The sequence below is a fragment of the Scyliorhinus canicula genome, chromosome 29 (genome assembly GCF_902713615.1).
Source record: "Scyliorhinus canicula chromosome 29, sScyCan1.1, whole genome shotgun sequence".
NCBI lineage: Eukaryota > Metazoa > Chordata > Chondrichthyes > Carcharhiniformes > Scyliorhinidae > Scyliorhinus > Scyliorhinus canicula.
The window spans coordinates 6,085,390-6,104,396 of record NC_052174.1 but is presented as its reverse complement, the minus strand read 5'-3'; the positions used below and the strand labels follow the sequence as shown (position 1 = coordinate 6,104,396).

The following is a 19,007-nucleotide window of genomic DNA, read 5'->3' as shown; positions in this document are numbered from 1 at the left end:
AGACAGACAGAGAACGGAGTCCATGCTGCAGTCTGAGAAGCACCTTGGCAACAGTGGATAGCACTGCCGCATTGGGGTTCCCCTTGAGTAAATCGAACTCTGATGTAAGAAACACTAGGGAAAGATGTTGCCTGACTGTGTGCCCCTTATCAATGCAACTCATGCTGGCCAAAGATTAAAACCCGCCTTCCTTGTTGGCAAAGTAAAGCATTTTCTGGAATATCTTGACAACGTCCTAGATATGCAAATCAGTTCCCTCTGACCTTTACGTCCTTTGTTTTCCTCGTCAGGCAACAATTTGGCACTGAGCAGAGCCAGGGAATGTGCATTGCACAACTGACGATTTACCAGAGTGACTTGACAATGAGGTCCTTGCGGTTGTACAATTATCCATTGTTGGTGTTTGCCTGCGTTAGGACATTCCGAAGCAATGATTGCGGCTCTTTCCTCAACCTCACATCTCACTGGCTGGTCTGGCAAAAAACAGCTAAGTGCCAGGGGGTTCAAGGCTGGCGGATGTTGGCAGCAGATAACCTGGGCATACGCAGCAGCCACGCCAGGATTTGAGAGGGGCATCAGAGGGAAGGTTTCAGCGTCGCCCCCCCCCCCCCCCCCGCTTTGGTGAGAAGAGGGGGTGCTTGGAGTTGCAACAGAGTCGAACCGTCAGCTGGCTGTTGTGTGCAGGCTCTGCCTTCAGAAGTGGCCCTTTGCCCCCACGGACTTTGAAGGTCGGATGGACAGCTGTTGATGTATCTGGTCTGGGAGACTGGCAAGTCCACATGGTGGAATGTGGATGTCAGCTCAGCATGAACACCAGGTGATGTTGCACATGGACTGTTGACTGAATTGGAAGCGAGTTAACAACCATCCCAGGTTACAGAGCAAGTGACTGAAAAATGGGATTACAATAGATGGGTGCTTGGTGGTCAGTACTGACCCGATGGGCCGAATGGCCTCTTTCTGTGCTGGGAAACTCGACTCAGCATCTGCCGTTACATCTCAATTGAGTGCAAATCCCACAGTGTTGAAAATAAGATTAAAATCAGGCATTGGGCTGAGGGGGTGGGGGAATGTGGGGGGAGTGGAGGAGGGGCGAAGAGATTAAGCATTCCAGAGAGATCCCAGGGACTTTCCCCAATTTGCCAAGATTACACATGAGGAAGTACACACATAGGTACGCCTATAAAGGGGAGAGAGAGAGACATAAACAGAGACACCGAATGAGCCAGGAAGGTCGAGAGAAGAGATCGAGAGACGATGAGAAAGGCAGAAGGATAGGGGGAGTCAGGGAAGGCTGGGCGGGAGACAGGGCGAAGGGAAGACACGTCCCAACACGCAACGGAAAATCTCATCTACTCGACAGCATCAAAGAGTGAGATTGAAGCCTCGGATTGGCCAGGTGGGTAAACACCATTTCTGTATCTCACAAGTAGAGCATCATTTCAAATCGCATCAACTCGTCTCTATCACCTCTCGGCCGCTGTCTGAGATTAAGCGGCAGGAAGTCCATGGATAAGGTGCAATGCCATTTCTTGTGAGCTTGCATCTTGTATGCCCCTAACGGAGGGATCATGGACTGGGTCCAATTTGAATTCGTTTTTAAAGCAAGCAAAGACATGAATCAAGTCCACTCTGCACATTGGCTTCCTAACCCAAAGTAAATAATAACATTTTACACTTTAAAAAACAAAGAGCTGGTTACTCACCAATTGTCCTTTGTGAAATATTGCTGTGCGCCATTTAGCTCTGCATTGAGACGCTCTCAAACCTTCCTTGGACAGGACGTCCCAAACCCACCCTGACTGCCATCGAGAAGGACAAAGGCTGCAGTAACATAGGGAACACTGCCTAGAAGGCCCCCCCTCCAAGTCACTCACCCTTCCACCTGTAAATATGTGGCCACATTGCCGCTTAATTGGAAAAAAAAATGAATTGGGTACTCTTAAATTTATAAGAAAAAGAGTCAATCCCATAATTGTGGGTCTGGAGTCACGAGGAGGCCAGGCAAACCCGCCAATTTGGGGAATTTTGAAGTGCTGATTGGCTGTTTGGGAGGGGAATTGGGAACGCTGGCCATCCTGACTTTCGGCTATGGGATCCCCACTAATAACCACGCGATTCCCACTGAACCAACAATAGCCCCGAATCAGATCAGAGGGACATGTACAAGATGAGGACACCTGGAACTTGGAGCTTAAGAAACACCCACACAGCTCTGGCCTTCCAAAAAATAAATCTCTCAACTACTGACTACAACAGTTTCATAGAATCATAGAATTTAGAGTGCAGAAGGAGGCCATTCGGCCCATCGAGTTTGCACCGATCCTTGGAAAGGGCACCCTACTTAAGCCCACACCTCCACCCTATCCCCATAACCTCACCTAACCTTTTTGGACACTCGGGGCAATTTAGCATGCCCAATTCACCTAACCTGCTCATCTTTGGACTGTGGGAGGAAACGGGAGCACCCGGAGGAAACCCACGCAGACACGGGGAGAACGTGCAAACTCCGCACAGACAGTGACCCAAGCCGGGAATCGAATCCCGGTACCGGTCGCTGTGAAGCAACAGTGCTAACCACTGTGCTACCGTGCTGCCCCTGCTCCTGTTTCTATGTTCAAACGTTCATCAAGCTCTTGTGCATTCCATATGGAGTTGGTGACTTTGCTACTTTACATCCTTCCTTTTAAAAAAATAAATCTATTTCACTCCTAACCTTGTCGGATTAAACTAGACTGCAAAGTTGGGGAGGGGACGGGGAAATGGAGAATTTGAACACAAGGATGAGAATTTCGAAATCAAGGCCTTTGTTGGAATGGACTCGATAGAGGTCGGCGAGCATTTGGAGTTTGGGTGAACAGGAATTGGTGAGTTTGGATACAGATAGCAGAGTTTTTGATGAGTTTAAGTGGCGTAAATTGATGGCGTAAATTGGATGTTGTCCAGGCGTCCATTGGAATAGTGAAATCTAGAGGTGACATAAGGATTGGCCAGTAGATACTCTGAAAAGGAAAAGAGTAATCCTTTGGACCCTGCCCCAGTATCCAATTAGACCGTGGTTGATATATCCCTTAGACCAGGGGTGGGCAAACTTTTCCGTGCAAGGACCACATTCAGAAATTCACAATTTTAAAGGGCCGCACAGTATATTAAGTAAAATAATTACTTCACCCGGTTATGATTCTGGGCGCCTTATATAGAGCATAGAACATAGAGCAGTACAGCACAGCACAGGCCCTTCGGCCCTCGATGTTGTGCCGAGCAATGATCACCCTACTCAAGTCACCCTATACCAGTAAGTAACCCAACAGCCCCCCCCCCCCCCCCCATTAACCTTAAACAAAATTTTTTTTTAAAAAATTATTTAAAAAAAAATTTTATGACTTGGTGGGCCGCATAAAGGCCCGCGGGCCGTAGTTTGCCCACCCCTGCCTTAGACAATGCACATTCCTCTTGCGCATGTCAGTAAAATAAGTCACAATAATCAACCTGAGCAACAGCAGATGCTGCGGAACAGAAAAACAGCTAAGTGCCAGGGGGTTCAAGGCTGGCGGATGTTGGCAGCAGATAACCTGGGCATACGCAGCAGCCACGCCAGGATTTAAGGAGAGGTGCATCAGAGGGAAGGTTTCAGCGTCGCCCCCCCCCCCCCGCCGCTTTGGTGAGAAGAGGGGGTGCTTGGAGTTGCAACAGTCGAACCGTCAGCTGGCTGTTGTGTGCAGGCTCTGCCTTCAGAAGTGCCCTTTGCCCCCACGGACTTTGAAGGTCGGATGGACAGCTGTTGATGTATCTGGTCTGGGAGACTGGCAAGCCCACATGGTGGAATGTGGATGTCAGCTCAGCATGAACACCAGGTGATGTTGCACATGGACTGTTGACTGAATTGGAAGCGAGTTAACAACCATCCCAGGTCACAGAGCAAGTGCCTGAAAAATGGGATTACAATAGATGGATGCTTGGTGGTCAGTACTGACACGATGGGCCGAATGGCCTCTTTCTGTGCTGGGAAACTCGACTCAGCATCTGCCGTTACATCTCAATTGAGTGCAAATCCCACAGTGTTGAAAATAAGATTAAAATCAGGCATTGGGCTGAGGGAGTGGGGGAATGTGGGGGGAGTGGAGGAGGGGCGAAGAGATTAAGCATTTCAGAGAGATCCCAGGGACTTTCCCCAATTTGCCAAGATTACACATGAGGAAGTACACACATAGGTACGCCTATAAAGGGGAGAGAGAGAGACATAAACAGAGACACCGAATGAGCCAGGAAGGTCGAGAGAAGAGATCGAGAGACGATGAGAAAGGCAGAAGGATAGGGGGAGTCAGGGAAGGCTGGGCGGGAGACAGGGCGAAGGGAAGACACGTCCCAACACGCAACGGAAAATCTCATCTACTCGACAGAATCAAAGAGTGAGATTGAAGCCTCGGATTGGCCAGGTGGGTAAACACCATTTCTGTATCTCACAAGTAGAGCATCATTTCAAATCGCATCAACTCGTCTCTATCACCTCTCGGCCGCTGTCTGAGATTAAGCGGCAGGAAGTCCATGGATAAGGTGCAATGCCATTTCTTGTGAGCTTGCATCTTGTATGCCCCTAACGGAGGGATCATGGACTGGGTCCAATTTGAATTCGTTTTTAAAGCAAGCAAAGACATGGATCAAGTCCACTCTGCACATTGGCTTCCTAACCCAAAGTAAATAATAACATTTTACACTTTAAAAAACAAAGAGCTGGTTACTCACCAATTGTCCTTTGTGAAATATTGCTGTGCGCCATTTAGCTCTGCATTGAGACGCTCTCAAACCTTCCTTGGACAGGACGTCCCAAACCCACCCTGACTGCCATCGAGAAGGACAAAGGCTGCAGTAACATCGGGAACACTGCCCAGAAGGTCCCCCCTCCAAGTCACTCACCCTTCCACCTGTAAATATGTGGCCACATTGTGGGGGGTGTGGTGAGGGGCTCATTCGTCCATTTCAGAGGGGCAATTCAGAGTCAACCCCATTGGGCAGCACGGCGGCACACTGGCTAGCACTGCTGCCTCACGGCGCCGAGGTCCAGGGTTCGATCCCGGCTCTGGGTCACTGTCCGTGTGGAGTTTGCACATTCTCCCCGTGTCTCCGTGGGTTTCACCCCCACAAACCAAAAGATGTGCAGGGTAGGGGATTGACCAGGCTAAATTGCCGCTTATTTGGGGAAAAAAATGAATTGGGTACTCTTAAATTTATAAGAAAAAGAGTCAATCCCATAATTGTGGGTCTGGAGTCACGAGGAGGCCAGGCAAACCCGCCAATTTGGGGAATTTTGAAGTGCTGATTGGCTGTTTGGGAGGGGAATTGGGAACGCTGGCCATCCTGACTTTCGGCTATGGGATCCCCACTAATAACCACGCGATTCCCACTGAACCAACAATAGCCCCCAATCAGATCAGAGGGACATGTACAAGATGAGGACACCTGGAACTTGGAGCTTAAGAAACCCCCACACAGCTCTGGCCTTCCAAAAAACAAATCTCTCAGCTACTGACTACAACAGTTTCATAGAATCATAGAATTTAGAGTGCAGAAGGAGGCCATTCGGCCCATCGAGTTTGCACCGGTCCTTCTAAAGGGCACCCTACTTAAGCCCACACCTCCACCCTATCCCCATAACCTCACCTAACCTTTTTGGACACTCAGGGCAATTTAACATGTCCAATTCACCTAACCTGCTCATCTTTGGATTGTGGGAGAAAACGGGAGCAGCCGGAGGAAACCCACGCACACACGGGGAGAACGTGCAGACTCCGCACAGACAGTGACCCAAGCTGGAATCGAACCTGGGTACCGGTCGCTGTGAAGCAACAGTGCTAACCACTGTGCTACCGTGCTGCCCCTGCTCCTGTTTCTATGTTCAAACGTTCATCAAGCTCATGTGCATTCCATATGGAGTTGGTGACTTTGCTACTTTACATCCTTCCTTTTAAAAAAATAAATCTATTTCACTCCTAACCTTGTTGGATTAAACTAGACTGCAAAGTTGGGGAGGGAACGGGGAAATGGAGAATTTGAACACAAGGATGAGAATTTCGAAATCAAGGCCTTTGTTGGAATGGACTCGATAGAGGTCGGCGAGCATTTGGTGTTTGGGTGAACAGGATTTGGTGAGTTTGGATACAGATAGCAGAGTTTTTGATGAGTTTAAGTGTAGAGATGGCGTAAATTGGATGTTGTCCAGGAGTACGTTGGAATAGTGAAATCTAGAGGTGACATAAGGATTGGCCAGTAGATACTCTGAAAAGGACCCTGCCCCAGTATCCAATTAGACCGTGGTTGATATATCCCTTAGACAATGCACATTCCTCTTGCGCTTGTCAGTAAAATAAGACAGAATAATCAACCTGAGCAACAGCAGATGCTGCGGAACAGGAAAATAGTCATGTTACGTCAATGATCATGGGACTATTAGTTTCACACATGCTTCTACAGTAGGTGTGCCAGCTGAATTTGTTGTGGGAGGCCACAAGATCAAGTGTGCTGACAAGTGTAAATAAAAACAACGAGGCTTCAGACGTCATTAAGAAACAAATTGATAATTATATACGTATGAAATAATGGCTGAGGAACCATTTCAAAATCCTAGCTGTCAAAATTATCAACAGGGTAAATACAATTCAATATTCAGCACGTTGAGGGCGGGGGGGGGGGGGTGGCTACAAAGTAGGGGACACACTCAAAAAGCAACCCATAATACATCGTCTCTAAGATGAATCACATTTGATCTCAAGACATGGCCTCAGGAACCAGATCAATCCTTCAGTCTTCCCTGTAACTTGACAGCATGGTTTGAGAAGTGTTTGCTGTCTTCCTGGTCAGAAAATCTCTTCCGTTTTTGTAGAAATATAGGAGCACGTGGAGGCCATTCAGCCCCTCAAGCCTGCTCTGCCGTTCAGGTTGACACAGTGGGTTAGCACTGCTGCCTCATAGCGCCAAAGACCCGGTCTTGGGTGACGATTCCAGTCTTTGTGGAGTTTGTACATTCCCCTTGTGTCTGCGTGCATTTCCTCCGGGTGCTCCGGTTTCCTCAAACAGTTCAAAGATGTGCAGGTTAGGTGGATTGGCCATGATAAATTGTTCCTTAGTGTCCAAAGATGTGCTGGTTAGGTGAATTTGCCATGATAAATTGCCCCTTAATGTCAAAAGATGTGTGGGTTGGTGGATTTGCCATTTTAATTGTTCCTTCGTGTCCAAAGATGTGCTGGTTAGGTGAATTTGCCATGCTAAATTGTCCCTTAGTGTCCAAAGATGTGCAGGTTAGGTGGATTGGCCATGCTAAATTGTCCCTTAGTGTCCAAAAGGTAAGGTCGGGTTATGGGGTAGGGTGAGGGAGTGGACCAAATGGCCTCTTTCTGCACTTCATGGATTCTATAACAACTATGATTCTGGCTGATCATCCAACTCAATTTCCTGATCCTGCAATCCCCCCACACCCATTGATTTCCTTGGTTGTATCCGATTGCTTCTTGAAAAAGATCAGCTGCTATAGAAGCAAAACGCGAAATGAAAGATTTAAGGTTAGAAAATAACAACATAGTTCCGCTTGGTCCTTGACCATCGCATTTTGAACAACCAACAGGAAAAATCTGACAATGTTTATCCTCATCATAGACTCCCGACAGTACAGGAGGAGGCCATTGAGTCTGAACCGGATCTCCGAAACAGCAGCCTGCCTCAGCCCCAATCCCCGCCCTATCCCCATAGCCCTACCGAAGGGTAATTTAGCACATCCAAGCCACCAAACCTGCACTTCTTTGGGCTGTGGGAGGAAACCGGGGCACCCGGACGGAATCCACGCAGACACGGGGAGAGCATGCAAACTTCCAAGGCAGTCACCCAAGGCCAGAATCGAACCCGGGCGCTGTGAGGCAACAAAGCCAACCACTGTGCCACCTTATCCAGTAAAAGGCCACACGTGAAATTCCTGAAAGCAGCCACTGACTCACAACGTTTTGGAGGAATGGATTCCTGATTGAATCTAGGCTTTTGATTAATTATTCTGCAGATGTCTGATCATACAGAATCCACACCAGTCAATTCAGTTGATAGATCCTCTGGGACATCCTGCTTCTGATATTGTACCTTGTTGAACAAAGGCAGTGTTTAAAGGAGCGAGTTTTCAACTCTAATGGGAACAGTTCCTGTGTTGCAAATAGACTAAAATACAGTAAAGTACAACACAGTCGAGGGTTTAATGAAGATGTGTTGGTAGAATCAGCTCTAAGCCCATTTGGCCTAACCCCTGTTACTCTATATTGTTACAATTTCAGATTCTATTCACCATGGTCGACCCAACTGCATTGACACCTGAAGCTGACTTTAACCTTACAGAGCGCCAATGGTTCACCAGTTGGAGTTCATTCACATCGATTCCAATCAGTATCAATACTTCCAGCATTGACAACTCCACAGTTGCCAACAACACACAAGAATGCGAATACAATGCCAATTTCCAGTACATCATGTTTCCTGTGGTCTACAGTGTCGTGTTCGCGTTTGGCACCATATCCAATTGCTGCGTCCTCTGGTATCTCTTCAGGAAGAAGGGCGCTTTCTCTCCCTCGGATGTGTTCATGGCCAACCTGGCCGTGATAGACCTCATCTTTGCCGTGCTGCTCCCGTTCAAAGTGGTCTATCATGCTTTGGGGAATGACTGGGCGTTCGGGGACCTGGCCTGTAAAATCACCGGCTCCCTCTTCTTTGCCAACATGTACGGCAGCACTTTGTTCCTCACCTGCATCTGCCTGGATCGCTACGTGGCGGTGGTCCACCCCATCAAGTCACTGCAGTTCCGCAGGCCCCGTTATAGCCTCCTTGCTTGCTGCCTCATCTGGCTGCTTCTGGTCTCCAGCCTTCTCTACTTGACCATCGGGCGTCCGCTGACCAATAAGTTCCCCAGTGGCAAGACGGCCTGCCTGGAGAATTACTCCATGACCACCTGGAGTGAACACATCTCTGTGATCAGCATCGTGGCCGCCATCATCGGCTTCTTCATCCCCTTGGTGATTATCATTATCTGTTACTCCCTCATCGTCCGCAAGCTCCTGGAACACAAAGCCGGGAGAGACACGGTGCACGCGGTCAAGAGGAAAGCCCTCCGCATGGTGCTACTGGTCCTGCTAGTTTTCGTCATTTGCTTCGTCCCGTACCACCTCATCCAACTCATCCACACCCTCGGGCGGATCGACGTGCTGCCCAGCTGTCAACTCATCCAGTTCACCTACTCGGCCAGGCGAGTCACCATGGCCCTGACCAGTCTCAACAGCTGCCTGGATCCCATCGTCTATTCATTCTCCAGCGGCACCTTCAAATGGAGAAGGTTGTGCTGTGGGGAGAAGCCCACCTTTCACACCACCTATCGACAAAAGGACAAATTTGAGAAAAGAACTGAACATTCGGCAGAAGGCACCATTGGTCATTGAGATCCCCGGGTCGCCTGTTCCTGGCCAGTTTTTCGCCTTGTGCAATGTGGAGAACGGTTAACACTGGGAGGGCCAGTGGTGGGGAGGAAGGGGAGGTGGTGACAGGACAGAGAGTGACAACTGGCGATGCAGCACTTCCAGAGGTGGGAGAATGTAATTACATTGGCATCACAATATGCACAGACACGGATACACTCTCATACTGACACACTCACACGCTATACCCATCTGACACAGACATGCAGAGATGTAGACACCATCTCTCTCACACACACACACATGCAAACGTTACCCTGACACAGCCACACACATACGCAAACAGACAAATGCAGCCTCTCACACATGCAGACGCACAAACATTACCTCACACACACAAAGGCACATTGATGTAGTCACAAACACATTTATAATTACGAACTTTACCCACAACACCAAGACACACGCTATTGTTAAACCATGTTACTCTACATCTACACACGCATACACAAGCACACAAAATGCACACACAAAACACACACACCCACATAAACGCGCACACATAAACGCAAACACATAAACACACACAAAATGCACACGAAAAACAGATGCACACATATACACAGACGCACACACACATATAGACACATACACATAAACACATGCACACACACACAAACACATACACATAAACACGCACACACACAAACACATATACATAAACACATAGAAACACACACACAAAATGCACACACATAAACACACACACAAAACACACATGCACACAAACATACACAAAACACACAAACACGCACAAAACACGCATACAGAAATACACACACAAAACACACATACACACAAACACGCACAAAACACACATACATAAACGCACAAACACGTAGAGCACACACACATATAGACACATACAAACCCAGAAAGCACTTGCACGAACACACATTAAGCAAACACACACACAACACACGAGACACACACAAATGCAAACACATGCATAGAACGCACGCACACACGGGCAGGTCCCACCAGAGTGTGATCAGAAATTAGATCCTTGGCCACCCCAGTCGCACTAGACTCGAAAGGGTTAAAAAGATAAATGTTCCAAGTCGAGCAACTTCTTCAGATTCCTCGTTCATTAATCATCGGACAGGTCAGAGAGTTCCTGCCAAAATGGGACACGTAAACAAAACTGTGACACCGCGAACATAGGTAGCGGATGCCAAAAATAGGGTTAAGCTGCCAAAACAAATTAATCACAGAATTGTTATGAAGCAGAAGAAAACCATTTGTCCCAGCCTGTCTGCACCAGCTCTGAATGAGCGTGAGCACATTCCACGGTTGGAGGAGAGCATTCTTTCAGCATTAGGAAAGTGCCTGTTTTAGAAAGTGTTGCAAGGCAGTGTCAATAACGACATTTTTACAGAGCACACGTTTACCCTGGCCATCTGCACGAGGATTCCGCAACCAGGTTTGGAGCTCTTCCTCAATCTGACTGATTCAAAGAGATGGGGGAAGGAGGAATCCGGTGGTTCCTAATTGGGTGACGTTGAGGGAATAGAATTGGAACTCAAACATGAAGCAATGAGAAGAGTTTTACACAGAGGACAGCAGACAACTAGCTGAGCAAGGACATTGTAGTGTGTGCTTAGAACCCAACAGCAGCTACTAACCAAAGGACAACGGTGGGATATGGCTCCCAATTATACTTTGCAAATGGCTGTTTAAATACTTTAATGTATTCATTCTTGTATCAACTGAATAAAGTCGGAATTATTACAAACATTTTGTCAGCGTTAAATAAATTCCCCAGGGTGTATGTATAGGGTGGCACGGTCGCACAGTGGTCAGCACTGTTGCTTCACAGGGTCCCAGGTTCGATTCCCAGCTTGGGTCACTGTCTGTGCGGAGTCTGCACGTTCTCCCCGTGTTTGCGTGGGTTTCCTCCGGGTGCTCCGGTTTCCTCCCGCAGTCCAAACATGTGCAGGGTTAGGTGGATTGGCCATGGTAAATTGTCCTTGGTAATCAAAAAGGTTGGGTGGGGTAACTGGGTTACGGGGATGGGGTGGAGGTGTGGGCTTGGGTAGGGTGCTCTTTCCAAGGGGAGGTGCAGACTCGCTGGGCTGAATGGCCTCCTTCTGCACTGTAAATTCTATGATTCTATGAGTCAAAGTGGTCTGCAGTGTCCAGGTAAGATGGTGGGTGGTGAGTGGGCAACACGGTAGCACAGTGGTTAGCACTATTGCCAGCATCCCAGGTTTGATTCCCGGCTTGGGTCACTGCCTGTGCAGAGTCTACACAATTCTCCCCGTGCCTGCGTGGGTTTTCTCTGGGTGCTCTGTTTTCCTCCCACAAGTCCCGAAAGACTCGCTATTAAGTAATTTGGACAACCTGAATTCTCCCTCAGTGTACCCGAACAGGCGCTGGAATGAGGCGACTCGGGGATTTTCACAGTAACTTCATTGTTAGTGTTAATGTTAGCCTACTTGTGACAATAATGATTATGGAGTGTTGGGAGAATATTTGTTTGTGGAGAGTGTGTGTGTGTGTACGTGTGTGTCTGCGTGTGCGTGGGTGGGTGTCTGTGTGTGCAGAATGTGTGTGTGCAGAGTGTGACTGTGTGCAGTGTGTATGTGTGTGTGTCTAGTGTGACTGTGTGTAGTGTGTGTGTTTGTGTGTACAGGAACCCATGCCCCCTCACATTCAGAACTCATTTGGAGAATATGTGTCATCAGATGGACAGACACACATTCCTGGACCCACCTCATATGTCGACACGACAGACAGGCACACTCATACACCTGAACTGACCTGACCCATTTGTCTCTCTGCACACATATGTGCCACATGCACTGAAATGCATACCCATGATATGCGTAGATGTGTTCAATGCAAATACCTGCACATGCACTGTTCTTGAAAGTACAGAAAAATGTGTCATTTGAAACATGGAAGTCTGGCAATATCTGGTCTGAGAGGATACAGGGAAAGATCCCACAAAAGGTTAATAGCAGCTGCAAAGAGCAGGATTAAAAAATGCAGATTATTTCTCACAAGCAGTCTTAGCAAACACACAGGATCCTTGTAGTAAGCTAAAACAATGGCTCACACCTTCATTGAATGTAACTATCTAAGGAAGCATCTGGAAAAGCATGGATGAGAGTTTCAATTGAATTAAGTGACGAATGTTTAAAACAGGCAGGTCTTTCAAGTCATAACCAAGTGGATTTTAGCATACAGTTAAAAGCAAAGGTTTCACACCTTTATTGAAATTAAAACTCTTAGTAAACAGCTGGAAAGGATGGATGATGTTCAGTCAAATTTGGTGTCAATTCTAAGTGTGAAATTCAAGTAAATTAAAGAAAATTGGAGACAACCTGTCTATGAGAATCATAATTTCGAGTCAAAATCAAAGGCAAAGTTAAGGGAAAATTTGAAAAATTAAATTATTCAAATGACAGGAATTAAAAGTAACACCTATTGAAACAAAAGCATTTTCTGAATATCACAAAGGAACTGGTTTAGCTCACTGGGCTAAATCGCTGGCTTTTAAAGCAGGCCAAGCAGGCCAGCAGCACGGTTCAATTCCCGTACCAGCCTCTCCGGACAGGCGCCGGAATGTGGCGACTAGGGGCTTTTCACAGTAACTTCATTGAAGCCTACTCGTGGTCATAAGCGATTTTCATTTTCATTTCATTTTCAACTTTGAACATCACAAAGGACAATGTAATCAGATCTGAGAGGTGAGGTTATGCCCAAAATGAATAATTAGTTGAATTAGAATGTTTAGATTAAAGATACTTTTTAACAATCAAAGTGGAAATAAGTTAATTGACAACAAGATAATTAAAAACGTAGTAATTGTTAGAAAAAAAATATAAACCCAGGGAGCAGAACCAGAAGGAGTAGAGAAGGGGAGGAGAACTCAGAGAAAGGAGAGAGGAGAGAAGCATATTCGCTCTTACAGCTCGGTCATGGGAAAGACAAGACAAGCAGCCGAGCTTAAACAGCTATACATTTAAGGAAGACTAGAATTTAAACAGGAGTCAGAGTCAGCTGAGAGATAGCTAGCAGAGCCAGCTCTTACAGCTCAATACATGGGATCGACAAGACACAGCAACAGAGCTAACCAGCGAATACATCCCAAGAAGACCAGACTTTAAAGAAGATTGATTGTCAAGGTGGGCCTGAAGGTCCCTTCAACCAACCAGAAGGATCCAGAAGCAAGATCCTTTTACCTTTCTGTAAATAAAGTGTTTGCAGCTTTTAAAAGAAAAAATATAATAATAAAATAACTTAACTTAACCTGAAATAGTGGTATTTCCTAAAGTCTACTTTACTTACTTAGCAATACAGGACCCAGGACATCGATGCTACTAAGTGGTAAGTAGATAAAATCTTCGGTGAAGGTATGGGTTATACCGCGGGATAACTTGATAATATAGTTTGACCTGAATAGCACCCAGCGAAGCCTGCATCGGAGTCAGGGAGTGAGAATCCCTGTTCACCATTTAGAATATTGACCCTTTTTGGTATAGGGGGAATTCTAAGAATAATGGTGAGCTTTCAAAAGCAGCACAGATACATAATGATATCTAAAAATAAGGCAAAACATGTACATTAAAACACACACAAACTCTCTCTCATTCGCAATCTGTCTCATAAAAAAATCTCTTTTCCTCATAGATGCAGTCATTTTTTTCTCTCAGATGCATCTCAGCAGATGAACATTTCAACACATGCACATTCTAACTCGCGCACACACAAACACATGGAGACAACAATGAATGTTCACATACAGACATTCAACGTCAGATTCATAACGGACAACATGTGCAAAACGCATAATTATACAACACAGAAAAACGCTGATGCATGTTTGCACACACGAGACACAGGCCTATTGAATTATAGAATCCCTACAGAGCAGAAGTAGGCCATTCAGCCCATCGAGTCTGTACTAACCCTCTGAAAAAATATCCTACCGAGGCCCACACCCTTGCAACCCCGTTACCCCACCTAACAGGCACACCTTTGGCTGAAAAGGAGCAATTTAGCACGGCCAATCCACCTATCCTGCACATCTTTGGACACTAAGGCGCAATTTTAGCGTGGCCAAATCACCTAACCTGCACGTCGTTGGACTGTGGGAGGGAACTGGAGTACCCGGAGGAAACCCACGCAGACACGGGGAGAACGTGCAGACTCCACACCGTCAGGCAAGGCCAAAATCGAACCCGGATTCCCGGTGCTGTGAGGCAGCAGTGCTAACCACTGTGCCGCCATGCCATCACATATGTACATATATTTATTTTTATTAAATTTTACAGGAAGTGGGCTTCGCTGGCTAGGATGGCATTTGTTGCCCATCCCTATGTACACTATATACACCCTATATGCACTGTGTATAGATATACCCCCACACATAGTTGGACACGCATTCTCACAGGTAGGCCCAATGGGGACCAGGTATTGCAAGTACATTTTAAGTACGTCTGTCAGAGTGTGGGTGAATCCTGAGGTGCCCAGCTAAATTTTGTAGGCATTTTGTGAAACTTACAGGGTTCAGGTGAATCAATTGGCTCATACAAATCAAGTTTTCACAGCGCGGAAAGAGGCTGTTTGGCCCATCATGTCCATGCCAGCCATCACACACCTATCATATGGGGGCGTGTTAGGTTATTGTAAGCTTTAGGTGAAGCTTGTGTGTGTTTTTCGGTGAATCCTGGATTGAGCTGGAAGTTGTGGGGATCAGGTGAGTATTGTGGGATCCAGGTGAGCAAGGTATGGTTCTACTGAATGTTACAGGGTTCATTGGACGGACCGTACCATCGAGGACAGGGAAAAACAGTGGCTGGAGTCATACCGAGCTCAAAGGAAGATGTTGCGGTTGTTGGAGGTCAATCATCTCAGTCCGGGACATTGCTGTCGGACACTCTCAGGGTAATTTCCAAGGCCCAATCTCCAGTCAAGTCATCATTGACCCTCCTTGCATCATAAGACTTGAAGTGGGGACGCTCGCTGATGTTTGCACAACGTCCAGCGCCATTTGTGACATCTCGGATACTGAAACAGTGCTTTGCAGTAAAACCCGGTCGACATTCAGGCGTGAGGTGGCAAATGGCAAGTAACAGGCCTGACACACAAATGCAGGGCAAGGACCATCTGCAACGAGAGAGAGTCGAAGCATCTCCCCACGATGATGGGAGTTGGTGGCGCAGTGGTATTAGGACTGGACTAGTAATCCACAGATCCAATGCTTGAAAGGACTCTGGGGTCCTGGGTTCAAATCCCACAATGGCAGGCGGGGAAATTTCAATTCAATAAAAATCTGGAATTAAAAAATAAAAATCGAACGATGACCAGGAAACCATTGCCGATTGTCCTTGAGAGACAGAAATCTGCCGTTCTTACCCGGTCTGGCCTACGTGTGACTCCAGACCCACCCAACGATGTGGTTGATTCTTAATTGCCCTCCACTGAAATGATCCTGAAATTACCCAGAAAGCCACTCAGTTCAAGGGTCATTAGGAATGAGCAATAAATGCTGGCCCAGCCCAGTGGCGCCCACATCCCAACACAAATAAAAACAAAATATTCAGTGGCATGACTGTCATTGATTCCCCCACTATCAACACCCTGGGAACTGCCATTGGCCACAGACTGAACTGGACTAGCCACATACATACTGTGGTTAGAAGCTAGGAATCCTGCAGTGAGTAACTCACCTCCTGACTTAACGTCTGTCCACAATCTCCATGTCACAAGTCAGGAATGTATGGGACTACTCTCTATTTACCTGGATGAGTGCAACTCCAACAATACTCGAGTTCAACAGCATCCAGGACAAAGCCGTCCACTTGATTGGCACCCTAGTCGCCACCTGGATCATTCACTCCCCCTGCCACCGACGCACAGTGGCAGCCGCGTGTACCATCCACTGCAGCGACTCACCAAAGCTTCTTCATCAGCGCCTTCCAAACCCACGACCTCTAGCACCCAGGAGGACTAGGGCAGCAGATACCTGGGAACCCCACCACCTGGAGGTTCCCCTCCGAGCCTCTCACCATCCTGACTTGGAAATACGTTGTTGTTCCTTCACTGTCGCTGACTCACAATCCTAGAGCTCCCTCCCGAACAGCTCTATGGGTGCCAGAGGAGTCACCGCCATATGGACTTCAGCGCCTCCAGAAGGCAGGTCAGTACCGCCTTCTCCAGGGCAATTAGGAATGGGTAACAAATGCTGACCCTGTCAGAAATGCCTACGCCCCCTGAAAGAAAATGAGAAAAACAGTCAGCTCCTCATCAGAGGCAGAGAGCTCGTAGAAAACCCTGGGGAGCTCCTAAATCTACCAGGAGAAATCCCCTGCCCAGAATACATGTCCTTGTCACCCTGATTGATTCCTCCAAGTGAGACCATAAGAAATAAGAACAGGAATAGGCCATTCAGCCCCTCGAGCCTGCTCCACCATTCCATAGGATCATGGCTGATGTAGCATTCCTCCCGTCCACTTTCCTGCCCTTTCCCCTTGACTCCCTTTCTGATCAGGAATCTATCTATCTCAGCCTTAAATTGGACCCTATCCCCAAACCTCTTTGGCAAGGAGCTTCAAAGACTTACAACCCTCTGAGAAAAGAAATTCCTGCTCATCTCAGTTTATAATTGGTACATTAGGCTGGTTTAGCACGCTGGGCTAAGTCGTTGGGTTTCAAAGCAGACCAAGACAGGCCAGCAGCACGGTTCGATTCCCGTACCAGCTTCCCCGAACAGGTGCCGGAATGTGGCGACTAGGGGCTTTTCACAGTAACTTCATTTGAAGCCTACTTGTGACAATAAGCGATTTTCATTTCATGTCATTTTTATTCTGAGACTCTGCCCTCTGGTCTGCGACTCTCCCACGGCGGGAAACATCCTCTCAGCATTTCCCCTGTCAAACCCCTGAAGAATCCAATATGTTTCAATGGGATCACCTCTCATTATTCTAAATTCCAATGAGTAGAATCCAAACCTGTGTAATCTTTGCTCATAAGACAATCCCTCCAGACCGGGATCATCCCAGCGGACCTTCTCTAAACCGCCTCCAGTTAAAATTGGGCGGGATTCTCTGACCCCCTGCCAGGTCAGAGAATCCCGGGGGGCGGTGCGAATCCCGCCCCGCCGTTCCGACGGCGACTGCCGCATTCTCCAGCGCCGGTTTTCGGGTGGGGGTGGGGTTCACGCCAAGCCGGTTGGGGTCCGTTGGCAGCAGCGCCCCTGGCAATTCCCCGGGCCCCTATGGGCCGAGCTGCCGTCGGTTTCTGGCCAGTCCCGGCGCCGTGCATTGCCATGGTCCCACACGGCGGGACCTGGCTGGTAGGTCGGCAATGGGGTCCTCTGGGGCGGGTGCGGGGAAATCCGGCCCGGGGAGCCTGGCCCGCGATCAGGGCCCACCGATCTGCGGGCGGGACGGTGCCATGGGGCACTCCTTCCTTCCGCGCCAGCCCCCTTTAGGGCTCTGCAATGGTCAGCGCGGAGAAAACACCCCGCTGCGCATGCGCCAGAATACGCCGGCCAGTCTGTGCACTGCGCATGCACTAAACCATGCCAGCGGTTCTGTGCATGCGCTAACTCGCGCAGATTCTTCAGCGCCATCTGGCATGGCGCCAATCCCTCCGGCGCCGGCTTAGCCCCCGAAAGTGCGGAGAATTCCGCAACTTCCGGTTCTGCCCCACCCCAGAGTGCTTCACGGCATTGGGCCAATTAGCCGATTTCCTTCAATAAGGGGAGATAAACTGCTCTCAGTGCTCCACATATGGGGCGGAATTCTCCGACCCCCCGCAGGGTTGGGGAATCGCCCGGGGCCGGCGTAACTCCCGCCCCTGCCGCGGCCAGAATTCTCCGCCACCCGGGAATCGGCAGAAGCGGGAACCACGCCCTGCCAGATCGGGGCCCACTGATCGGCGGGCAGGCCAGTGCCATGGGGGCACTCTTTTTCTTCCGCCGCCGCCACGGCCTCCACCATGGCGGAGGCGGAAGAGACCCCCCCTACCACGCAAGCGCCGGTGGTGACGTCAGTGGCCACTGACACTCCGGCACATGTGTGGACACACACCAGCCGGCGAAGACCTTTCAGCCAGCCCCGACGCCGGCCAGCGTAGCGCCAAAGGCCCGGGCGGGAGCCACTCTGGAGCGGGCCTAGCCTCTAAAGGTGCGGAGAACTCCGCACCTTTTGGGGAGGCCCGACTCCGGAGTGGTTGGCGCCACTCCGCTACGCCGGGACCCCCCACCCCACCGGGTCAGGGAGAATTTCACCCAAGGTCTCACCAGTACCTTGTACAATTGCAGCAAGACTTTCCGAATCTTATACTCATAGATCATAGAATTTTCAGTGCAGAAGGAGACCATTCAGCCCATCGAGTCTGCACCGGCTCTTGGAAAGAGCACCCTACCCCCTTGGATTAGTGCCAAAATTCTGTTCGCCTTCCTGTTCACCAAGCAGGGGTATTGATTCATCAGGCCAGGGAGGATCGTCGGCAGCAATCAGCAGGAATTTTCCTTGCCCATGTTTGACGTAAAACCTG

General features: G+C 48.5%; 1 protein-coding gene across 2 annotated transcripts; it reads left to right on the top strand.

The window, feature by feature from the left end:
* The first annotated feature begins 1,114 nt into the window (after positions 1 to 1,114).
* On the top strand, positions 1,115 to 9,985 carry LOC119958480 (lysophosphatidic acid receptor 6-like). Of its 2 annotated transcripts, none has more exons than XM_038787036.1 (2): positions 1,115 to 1,399; positions 8,307 to 9,985. In XM_038787036.1, exon 2 carries the CDS (start codon positions 8,319 to 8,321, stop codon positions 9,456 to 9,458), a length of 1,140 nt encoding a protein of 379 aa, XP_038642964.1. In that variant the 5' UTR covers positions 1,115 to 1,399; positions 8,307 to 8,318; the 3' UTR covers positions 9,459 to 9,985. The 2 variants fall into 2 exon arrangements, with proteins under 2 accessions (XP_038642964.1, XP_038642963.1); XM_038787035.1 differs by lacking the exon at positions 1,115 to 1,399 and adding an exon at positions 4,159 to 4,436.
* Positions 9,986 to 19,007: the final 9,022 nt, after the last annotated feature.

Coding starts and splice junctions, on each gene's coding strand:
- LOC119958480 (XM_038787036.1), top strand. CDS start 8,319: ATGGTCGACCCAACTGCATTGACACCTGAAGCTGACTTTAACCTTACA.